The 12,008-nt window shown below is 39.6% G+C and overlaps 1 protein-coding gene across 2 annotated transcripts in view; it reads left to right on the top strand.

Annotated features, from left to right (window-relative positions):
- Positions 1-12,008, top strand: part of LOC106868788 (UBX domain-containing protein 11) — a 283,501-nt gene that overhangs the window by 257,543 nt on the left and 13,950 nt on the right. For both annotated transcript variants that reach the window (XM_052975533.2, XM_014914207.3), the window contains 9 exons: positions 1,782-1,907; positions 2,575-2,660; positions 3,060-3,114; positions 4,340-4,416; positions 5,353-5,464; positions 6,170-6,300; positions 7,129-7,296; positions 8,084-8,243; positions 8,946-9,049. In XM_052975533.2, coding sequence (XP_052831493.1) covers positions 1,817-1,907; positions 2,575-2,660; positions 3,060-3,114; positions 4,340-4,416; positions 5,353-5,464; positions 6,170-6,300; positions 7,129-7,296; positions 8,084-8,243; positions 8,946-9,049 — 984 coding nt within the window. In that variant the 5' untranslated portion in view covers positions 1,782-1,816. The remainder of the gene's footprint in view (positions 1-1,781; positions 1,908-2,574; positions 2,661-3,059; positions 3,115-4,339; positions 4,417-5,352; positions 5,465-6,169; positions 6,301-7,128; positions 7,297-8,083; positions 8,244-8,945; positions 9,050-12,008) is intronic.

Raw genomic sequence — 12,008 nt, 5'->3', positions numbered from 1 at the left:
ATCATCATCAACACCATTATCACCATCTCCATTATTGTCATCATTAACGTCATCATCACTATCGTCATCATCATTACTATTGTTCTCATCATTATCCTTCAAGTACACCTTGCACTCCCATCAGATACTATGCCACACAGACCCTTCCTCCTCCCATATCATGTTCTGTCCATGTTGTTCCAATGCCTCAGTTAATCAACCATATCAATGTCTTTGTAACTCCAGCATTGTAATGTAAGGAGAGTAGGAATAGTAGTAGTAGTGGAGGTGGTGGTGGCATTGACAATAGTAGTGATAGTAGTAGTAGTAGCAGCAGTAGAGGGTTGGTGGTGGTGATTGTTTAGCTCAAAGGCAACCCTAACAACTAAACCTGTGATAAAAGACATTCTAACCATGACCATCCCATCATTTATTCAGATATAATGACAGTGTTTGTGAAGGTGGTGGTGGTGGTGGTGGTGGCAGTGGTTGATGTAGTGTGATATTGGTCTAGTTTAGAAACCTTATCCCACACTGTAAGATAATATCTATTCTCTAATGTCACCCTCTCTCTTGTGCTAATTAATTAGTTTCATTAAGCCAAACGTCCTAATGTTACCTGCCCACACTCAGAGGAGGCTGGCAATGACCATGATCGGCTGGTGCTTTTTACCATATATATATATATATATATATATATATATATATATATATACACACACACACACACATATATGTACACATCTATATTCACACACATATATATACACATACACACACACATACTCATATGTTTATATTATATATATATATATATATATATATATATATATATAATGTGTAAGAAACAGCTGTAATGAGCTGACAATTATGCATCACCTGTTATTATTAATTTCATTATATTACACCATGGGCATTTACGACATGTTGGACACCCTGCAGTGTATCAACAGCATACAATCAGTGTAACATGTGCCTTTGACCAGCCCTTAGGTGCTAAATACACATAGAGTTGGTTTTCTCTGTGCACAGAGAATATCCTATTTGGTATTTATCAACCATAGGCAGTGTCCACAGCTTTATCCAACCCTACCTGGTGCATATCTCTTTTAAGTACCCAATTCTATCTGAATCATCATCATCATCATCATCATCATTATTATATATATATATATATATATATATATATATATATATATATAGATATGCAGGGCAGGGAATCGTCAATTAGTAATAAAATTAATAATTAACAATTTTGCCGGGTAGCTCAGTATGAAAAAACCTTTTCGGTAAAAAACATTTATAATCATAAATATATAGGGATTGACAGTAACCTGCTTCTCCAACATACTGAGAATTCAGAAATAGCAGTCAAAGAACTACTGATTTCAAAACTACAAATTATTACTCCAGATTGATAGCGATATTTTTGATACACACAGAACAAAAAACAGTAGAGAAGAGTAAAAAAACCACCTGCCTTTAGTTAATTTAGTACGATCGTTTCACAGTTAAGAGTAAAGAATACTCTATTCTGATCTTCAGCTAAATATTCTAATAAATCTGTTAATGTCTAAATAACTCACGTTAATTAACTGATTAATTAATTGATTAACTCACGTTAATCAATCTGGAGTAATAATTTGTAGTTTTGAAATCAGTAGTTCTTTGACTGCTATTTCTGAATTCTCAGTATGTTGGAGAAGCAGGTTACTGTCAATCCCTATATATTTATGATTTTATATATATATATATATATATATATACATATATGTCATTGTGTTTTTTTGCTTTGTTTTCAGAGACCAACAACTTGATCGATGAGGTTACTGCAAATATGTTAAAGTCTCTGTTAGACAAGGAGTCCCGTCGTTCCTTACCCAATGTGACCATGCCATCCACCTCTACTGGCAGGTCTTTCTGTTCAGGTATTCACTCAGATCTACAATGGTTCTGCTTTTGTTTGCATTATTCCTATGTTGTTGTTGTTCCAGCTGTGACCATCCCACCTTATATTGAGACACTATCTATGTAAGACTACGTCATCTAATGTGTCATTCACTGTTTTTGTTTAACCACAGGTCAGTCCTGATCCAGCAGACTGCTGATCAGCCAATTTCCAGCTATGACCATTCTATCTTTTATTGAGGCATAGTGTATCTAGGACTCTATTATCTAAGTGTCCTTCCATGTTGTTGTTGATGTTTAACCTTAGGTCAATCCTGACCATATGGACCAATGATGAATGATATTTCAAGTGTGACCATCCTGTCTTTTATTAATCAGGTATGGTGTATCTAGGACTACATTGTTTAATGTCCTTCCTTGTTGTTTAGGCCCAGGTCAGCCCTGACCCCAATAATGTAGTTCTAGATACACCATGTCTGAATAAAAGACAGGATGGTCTTTGATCATAGCCCTGGCCTATGGACCTACGTTCAAAGACGTTTCAAGTGTGACCATCCTGTCTTTTATTAATCAGGCATGGTGCATCTAGGACTACATCATCTAATGTTCTTCCTTGTTGTTAGCCCCACATCAGCCTTGACTCTCATATACTCTCTTACTCTCTCTCTCTCTCCTGTGGATACTCAGACAAGGAGCTGTTGTCTCTTATGGCAAGTCGTTTATCAACCGCAGAAGCGAGGCTGAAGTTACAGAAAGAAGAACTTGTGTCAAAGGTACGTAAATTTGCATTGGTGGTGGTCATGGTGTTGATGGGGATGGTCAGAGTATTAGTAGAGTGTGTCAGTGATGATGATAGTGGTAGTGGTGAGAGTATTGGTGGAATGTCAACAACAGTGGGAGTGGTGATGGTGATGCTGAGGGTTGTTTATCTCAGTGATGATACTGGCTGTGGTGGTGGTAGTGGTGGTGGTGGTGTCCCTCTTTGTGTGGTAGGAGTCAACTGGTGCCACAAAGCTAACTTCTAAACCAAACAGCCATGCCAAGAGCTTCAGCAGATTTTTCATGGAATATTCTTCAAAAATGATAAATTTTGTCCATAATTAATTTTCTTTTTGGTTTGTTTCTTTTTATTGTTTAATTAATTCTTTTGTTATTCTTTGATTTCAACTCAGGAGAAAAGAATTCTGTATTTGGAGCGGAAGGTTCACCAATTGGAGAAACAATGCAGTAAGTTGTGGTTGTTGTTGTAGTAGATGTGGTTGTTGTAGCAGTTGCAATTTGTGTTGTAGTTGTTGCAGTTGTTTGCCTGTCTTGTTGTTACGCACACTGTTCTCATAGTTTTGTATGGCATTTGTGTTGTTGTTGTTGTTGTTCGGGTTGTCTTTGTTGCTGTTGCAGATCTAAGTAAATTTTATTTAAAAAAAGAAAAAACCCTGCCATGATCTGTGTGTTTACTTTAAAACATCAGAGCTTCAACAGCTGAAACACTCGGAAGTTTTTTGGTCCATGAAACATGAAGACAGTATTGCAGATCACATCTAATCTTCAGATGACATTTCTAGTGAACAAAAACTTCCATGAGAAGAGAACGTGACCCAGAATTATACATGTTTCATCCCATATAGTCGGTGACAGTGAAATACTTAGGTGAAACCAGCTGCAACCTAAAAGCAATCTTAGTTGAGCTCAAAAAAGCTACATAAACTGGGGAGCAATAAAATTCAGGCACAGCTGATCACTGATAGAAGGAGAAGGGAAGTGACTGACTTTTGTAGACCAAAGGGAAAAACAACAATGAAAGATCAAAACAATAACCGAATATTAGAGGAATGCAAGAAGAAAGACTGCACAACCGTTTGACTTAATTCTATCTGAGGAGCTTTTTACACCCAATATTCTACATGTTATCATTTATAGCTCTATCTACTTTGAGTCCCACTGTTAAAATGATCTGTTTCTTATCTGTTGTACTAAAAAAAATAAATGAAAAATTCTTATGAGCAATGTATATATATGTATATATATGTGTGTGTGTGTGTGTGTGATCGCATATCCAGCCCACTCAAAAGTACCTTGCATCGTAGGGCGACATGCCATGCTTGAGGAGACCTATTGAGTCAAGTACATCAACATCAGTAATATCAAAATCAAATCAAGTGGAAATTGTTATTGTGTGCCCTGTGCCAGTAGCATGTAAAAAGCACCATCCAAACGTGGCCGATGCCAGTGCTGCCTAGACTGGCTTCCAGCTGTAGAAACACTGCCAGATCAGATTGGGACCTGGCGCAGCCTCCTGGCTCCCCAGACCCCAGTCGAACTGTGCAACCCATGCCAGCATGGAAAATAGATGTTAAACGATGATGATGATGATGATGTGTTCACACATGCATATATATATAAATATATATATATATATATATATGTTTATATCGTATTTACTATTTTAACACAGGTGAATCTCAAGATGTAGTAGTGGCTGACCTGACACAACAATGTGACAGTTTACAAAACCAAATCAGAGAAATGGAGGTCAGTGTTTGACTCTACCAGTCTGCCTTATCCACCTTGTCCATCATGTCTGTGGCCACCACCACAACACCTAGGAGTGTACAATATTTAGATTAGACAGTAGAGAGAATGAAACATGTCCAGAGTGTCACCGCACTCAACTTCAATTCTTCCCTGCTCCTGTGTAAGGAGTCCAGATTAAGGGCTATAGTATTTGAGTGATTATTTGCACCCTATTGTCCTTGGGTACCTTTAGTAGGGTCCACTCTGTTCTCATCCTGTTTTCACCTTTTAGGGGCCAACCCACTTAAAGCAACTTCCTGTTTAAAAGTGTTTTAAATCAAAACTGGTCATCAACATTTTGATATTCATATTCCAAACACCAGTTTAATAATGAGTTATTTCACTAAATTCTTCACTATTTCCAAAATTAATTTAAACAAAGGCAGGGTATTTCAACAGAAATATGGTGTTCTAAACTTACCAGTAAATAACATGGTGACTCTCAATTTAAGGACCTTGTTCTCATGTAAACAGGGCCCAAACTATTATCTTTATAAAGGTGTAATTATGGGCTCAGTGACTTCATCAATGGGGGATCTGTTACTTTGTCAACAGGAGTAAGAATACAGCCTCACTATAGGGTCAGATCCCTGCTTCAACAGGGGGCCTGTTACTGTCTCACCAGCGCTTGGATAACAGCCTCAATAAGGTCACTTTTTACCTCCATGGGGGTCAGATTACTGCCTTGACAGGGGTCTGTTAATGTCTCTCTAGGGCTACCTTCAGTAGGGGCTGGGTTGCTTTGTCAATAGAATGTCACTTATTGTCTTCATAGGGGTCAGATTACTTCAGTAGGAATTTGTTAGCGTCTCACTAATGGTCTGTTGTGGCCCCAATGGGGACCTAGGTAATATTTTGCCCAGCCTATTCTGTAATTGTATCACCCTTCTCCAGGATTTCCTCTATGACTATGGCCTGATATGGGTTGGAGAATCAAGAGGTAAACGAAAGAAATCAACACGCAGGAAGAGTAGCATTACTTATGACCCGTGTTTGTGGAGCTCAGGTATGAACTCATATTTACTCCTTCTAATATATATTTGTGTGTGTGAGTGTGTATGTTTGTGTATCAACAAAGTGGTATCAAAAAGTTCCAAGACTCGTTATGTTTAATTAAAAATTAATTATTTACCTAAGATTTAACATCATCTTCTTTGAAATAGTCACCTTGCACAGCAATACACTGGCCCCAACGTTCTTGCCCATTTCGGAATCTGGCCTGAAAGTCATTTTCTGTAAGTGAGTCGAGGACCTTCTGTGATTTGCTCTGGATTTTGACAACAGTGTTTAAACGGCAACCTTTGAACTGTGTTTTCATCTTGGGGAAGAGATAGAAGACCTCAGGTGCTAAATCCGGCAAATAGGACAGGTGCTGAAGTGATGCCATGTTGTTTTTGGTGAGAAATTCGCAAATGAGGAGAGTTCAGTGGCAAGATGCAATGCTGGTGTGACGAATCCAATTCTTGGCACTCTACAGATCCAGTTGCTTTCACTGAATGTAGACCATGTAAACAATTCTTTCTTCTAGAGGCACAAGGCCTGAAATTGTGTGGGAAGGTGGGGGTGGGTAGTCGATTAGATTGACCCCAGTATTTGACTGGTACCTTATTTTTATCGACTCTGAAAGGATGAAAGGCAAAATCAACTTTGGCTGTAATCGAACTCAAAAGACTGTGCAAATAATAACCAGAATTATTGTTTGTTTCTGTAGAGGAGTCCATTCCAGAGAAGTCAGTGAAAGTGGATTATGATGTCGTCATTCAGAACATTAAAGAATTGAACTTGTTGGCAGGAGAAGGAGTTGCCAATGTGGAACCAACAAAGGATGGTGCCAGACTGAAGGTAAGTAATATTCCTTGTTAACAACTTCTCTTCATTATCAGACAGACAGTCTTACCATTATTGTAAACTGAGGAAGTTTACAGGATTTTGCATCAGCAGTAATTAATAATTCACAGGAGAGCTCATAGGACTACTTGTTACATAGATTTTCTTCTTTCCTTTTTGCTATTTAATCAGGGAAGGAAGGGTCACACCCATGATCTTGTAGTTTTTAGGGCCTCTGTGACTGGTAGAAGGAAGGGAGAAAGCCGATCTGCAATCAGCAGGGCTGGCCTGAATACTTACAGGTGCCATGTGGGGAGGGTAACAAATTAACTCTAGCACCCATGCAGCTGGAATACAAAGAGCTGCAATCAATAGTGGGTGCCATTTCTGAAGACTCTCTCAATCCTAACAATCCACTGACCTGAATCTTTGCACTATAACAGTACACCTAACACCTGTGAGGTATTGCTATCTGTACTCGTAGATAGCACCACCACCATCTACGAGGCGGTGCTGAAAAGTTCCTCGCTTTAAGGATATTGCCAAAGACCTAGTTGGTGGCCCAACCTTCCAAGGTCTTTTACATAGCTTAGAAGGACCACTGCAATAAGTGTTTGAATCTGAGAGAGGAATATGTTGAATCAAACCATAACTGATTCTCCTGCATTTTTCTTTTACCCAAAGCCAGGAACTTTTCAGCAACCCCCTCACACACTGCAACATGGCACTCCCCTATGCATATACAATCTACCACACTTTAAATACCACATGGTACTCTAATTATATATATTCTCTGTTTTATACACTGTTTGCATTTCTCTCTTTCTCTCTCTCTCTCTCTAGTACACAGAATCTGCAGCACTGACCCTGTATAAAAACGGAATCTTTTTGCTGAATGGGCCGTTCCGACCCCTTTCTGACCCAGCAACTCGTCGCTGTTTGTATGACATCATGGAGGGTTACTTCCCTTCAGAGCTTCAATCTACTTATCCAGAGGGGATCCCCTTAAAGGTAAATCAAACGCTTTGATATAATTCATTGTTGTCGTTGTTGTCATTGCTGTCGTCAAGGCAACAAGCTAACAGAATTGTTATCACTCTGGGCAAAATGCTTAGTGGCATTTGCCTCATGGCTATGTTCTGAGTTCAAATTCTGCTGAGGTTGACATTGCTTTTCATTCTTTTTGGGTCAATAAATAAAATACCAGTGAAACACTTGGGTCAGTGTAATTGACTAGTCCCCTCTCTTCAAATTTCAGGCCTTGTGCCTTTAGTTGAAAGGATTATTACCATTATTGAGTGAGAGAGCAGTGCATGCCATCAAAGTGACACTAGGGTACAAATATACGAAGCCCAGTATACCCATCATGACTACCCGTCTGATAAGGGTACACCAGGCACATGCATCACAACCATATGTGAGCAACATGGTGATCTCATATCAAGATAAACAGCACATGACCTTGTAGGTGGGGCCCAGTTAGAATTTTCTTCAAGTTGAATAGCCCATCCTGCTCAAAAGGTCCCTGATAAGGGTTATTTAAAGATGATGAACAAAACACCCATGTTTCCAGAGGTGAATAATTTAAACCACAAAGAATTCTTCTCCACACATGGCTCTGATGCTCCTCCGCTAATGCTTGTGATCAGCAATGCACATTAGGGATCAGAGTAACTTAAGTTAGGGAAGAAGGCCTGTTGAAGCAGGGAACTCAGTCAATGTCCCCCTCTTGTCAAACCCTTTCTCTTGTGACTCCAATTCTTACTCTCTGTTTCTCTTCTCTTCTCTTTTTTGAAAGGTCATAGACAACAGGAATGTAGAATACACTATACAGCCGCTCAGCGCTTTCCCTGGGATTGGACAGCACCTAAATGGCATGAGACATGATACTTCATGTTTACATACTCATAGAAATCCAGAATCAACTCCTTGTATCCAACACATGACACAGCCACATGGTAAGTTCACCTGTAACAATGGGAAAGGAATTATCTCTGCTTTCAGTCCCTTATCACATGTTACACTAAGCCACAGTATAACACTGTCTCATACGCCTCTCCACATTACACTCCAATATGATACTGTACTGTACAAGGTAACAGCCCTGATTACTCTTTTCCCTGTCACCCCTTTATATCCTGCTGCACTGTTCACTGTTGTAGTGTGCACTGCATGTTTAGTTCACAGAATCCATTGTAGTGTACACTACAGACTCTGACTGTCCATGTTGATGGAGTTTGATGCGTTATGAAATGTCTTAGTGTGTAGATGTGTTTCAATAGATATAAGACACATCACCACCACCACCACTAACAACATCATCATCATCGCACAGATCTACAACACTATTTACTCTTAACTCACAACTTAAAAACACATTATCTCTACTCTAGATAGCATCCACCTCCATCATGTGTTCATATCCCTATCACCACCACCATCAACAACAACTCCACTACAAATACCACTACAATTACTACCACTGTCACCATCCCTACTGCCACCATCCCCACTGTCACCCCTCACTCCATTGTCATCCTCCCTCGCTGCCACCATCAACCCCCCCCCCCCTATTGCCACTCATCTCAAACTTCATCAATAGCAAAACCTGATAACTTATCTCTAACTGTCCCCCAAACTATTTTATCTCCCTCCCACAGAACCCCGGCTGTCAGCTGACCAGTTCCTTAAGAAACTCCCAAGCTGTGTCATCAAAGATGGCAAGAAAATTGAAGTGAAGAAATCTATTGAATCTCTGCTGAAGGTAAGTCCTTCCGGAAAGATCTTAATGGCACCAGATGATGAAGTACTAGAAAGAAACCGTTATTAAGATCGGATGACACAGACATAGCTGTGTGATTAAGCAGTTTGGTTCTGAGCCACATAGTTTTGGGTTCAGTCCCACTGCCTGGCACCTTGAGCAAATTTCTTTTATTATAGCTGTGGGCCTACCAAAGTAGATTTGGTAGTTGGATACCAAAGGAAGACTATCTGTCTGTTTGTCTGTCTGTGTTTCTATCTATCTATTTATCTATCAATTTGTCTCTGTCTGTCTGTCCATCCGTCCATCATCTGTCTGTCAATCTATCTCTCTATCCGTCCATCTCTAATAGATCTATCTATCTACCTACTTATCTACCTTCCTTCCTTCTCTTGTGTGTACAAATAGATGTACAACAGCCACCGTTAAATTTAAGGCTCCACATAGATTGTCATAGTTCAGTCTGCATCCAGTATAATGGTTAAGTATTATACTTAGTACACTTATTAGTATTACTAGTTATGAAGGCAGCAATCTGGCAGAATTGTTAACATGCTTGACAGAATGCTTAGTGGCATTTCATTCGTCTTTGTGTTCTGAGTTCAAATTCTGCTGAGGGTGATGTTACCCCTGAATTTGCTGGCCATATATCAAAGTAATTCCATGACTTTGTTGACATACACAGTTAGAGACAGGCCTGTAATTTTTAGTATCTGCTCTGCTTCCCTCTTTGTAGACAGGATGAATTAAACCTTTCTTTAACTTTCTGGGAAGTCTACCGCTTGCAAGGAAACTTTAGAAGAGAATCTGCAGTTGTCTTTGCTAGGGCCCCTTTGCATTTTTTAGGTTGTAGCGCAAAACTTCTGTATCTGGTATGAAACATTCGCACTTGACACCGAAAATACGTCTGAGGCACTTTTGATGAAATCTCTCCGGCATTTTTATGATATACATACATACATACACGCAGGTCACTTGACGAGATGGGGTAACAGGACCCAGAAAAGGTTCGACCATGTGGCAGAAACACACAAATACACATGCCAACACACACACACTCACGTCAATGTGTGCTCGTAGGAAGAAGGAGAGAGAAAGGGGAAAACAGAAAGAGTACGAATTCTCACTTTTTAGTGTTTAAAAAAAAAAGTTTGTAGATCAACGTTAATAGTGTAAGGGAGGTAATTCGTCACAAACTAATTTTAAACTGCAGATTGTAATATAGTGTGCTGCTGAACCTCTCCGAATACCACTCGTATTCAGCTACTACCATTTATACGACTACAGCCTGTACTGCCACAGTTATCTCACATTACGTCTCTTATAACCACGACTATACCATTGCAGCCCACAACATTACGACCAGCTTTGTAGCACGATTGCTCCCCTCCCTACACACGCGCACTACTCTAACGTTGTTGTTGTTGTTGGCACTCCGTCGCTTACGACGTCGAGGCTTCCAGTTGATCCGATCAACGGAACAGCCTGCCCGTGAAATTAACGTGCAAGTGGCTGAGCACTCCACAGACACGTGTACCCTTAACGTAGTTCTCGGGAATATTCAGCGTGACACAGTGTGACAAGGCTGACCCTTTGAATTACAGGCACAACAGAAACAGGAAGAAAAAGTGAGAGAAAGTTGTGGTGAAAGAGTACAGCAGGGTTCGCCACCATCCCCTGCCGGAGCCTCGTGGAGCTTTACGTGTTTTCGCTTAATAAACACTCACAACGCCCGGTCTGGGAATCGAAACCGCGATCCTATGACCGCGAGTCCGCTGCCCTAACCACGGGGCCATTGCGCCTTAACACTCTAACATTACAATATCAATATCACCACAGTGTAGGAAAGATAAATAGCAATGGCCTGTTGTTCCTAAAGCTTTGAGATGAAAATGGTTCTTTACGTAGCAAGTACTCACTTAATGCACAAAGATGATCACACAATAACATGGAGGTTTAAAGATTGGCACTTGCTGGATTATGTCATCATTTGCAAGCATGATATCTATGACATTTATAATGGCAAGTCCTTTCATGGTTCAGTGTGTTGGTCAGACCACTGTTTGGTGCAAGCAAAGTTCCAGATAGGGACGTTTTTTGTTTTGTTTTTTGCTTGTTCTTTTATGAATGTTTTTTGCTTTGTTTAGAAGAGGAGAAAATTGTTTTGTTTTTGTGGAGAAACAGAAATACCCTTTAGAATAAATAAACGATGAACCTAAGCATCACACGACCAAGGACACGAAAGGGAAAAAATTAATGAAGTTAGGATTCCATTTATTAATATGCACAATCCTGGGGTAACCAGCATTTTTTACACCATAGGATCAACCCTATCAATACTTCTACATAGCCCCAAAATGAAAAACCTGATTGATGAAAACCTCTTATGAAACAGTAGACTCCAGCCAAAATATCTCACACCTCACAAAAGAATGAATCAGAACTCTCAGTAAAAGAATGGAGAGATAGCAGATGTGGAACATGCAACAACAACCTCAAATATTTAGAAAGTTCCCATGTAAAATTGAAAAGCAGATTCTTGTTCAAAGTAAATGCATATATGAAGTGCAAAACACAGAATCTCATATACGGCATCACTTGCCCCAGCTGCATGGAGAATTATATTGGCAAAATAAACAGTTCACTTTGCCAAAATGCAAAAATCCACAGACAACACATCTGACAAGAGGAACTATGCAAGATTCCACTGAGCAAGCATCTAGAAATATGCAGTGAAGGAATAACAAAATCTCCCCCTCTTACAAAATGTTCAAAAGATAACCCAAAGTTCCAAAAAGCAATGGAGCTACACCTCACCAAACAATTCTCTCCAAAATCAAATGTTTGAAAGAGAAGCAGGGGAATTGCATTTTGCCAAAAGGATTGGAAAGAGACATCAATGTATGCTCAATGGTTCTAGATAAGAACAGAGATCTGTCTGCAGCAGTTAAGAGCATTGTTT

The sequence above is a fragment of the Octopus bimaculoides genome, chromosome 21 (genome assembly GCF_046866305.1).
Source record: "Octopus bimaculoides isolate indiv1 chromosome 21, ASM4686630v1, whole genome shotgun sequence".
NCBI classification, from domain to species: Eukaryota; Metazoa; Mollusca; class Cephalopoda; order Octopoda; family Octopodidae; genus Octopus; species Octopus bimaculoides.
This window is presented reverse-complemented; position numbering and strand designations above follow the sequence as displayed.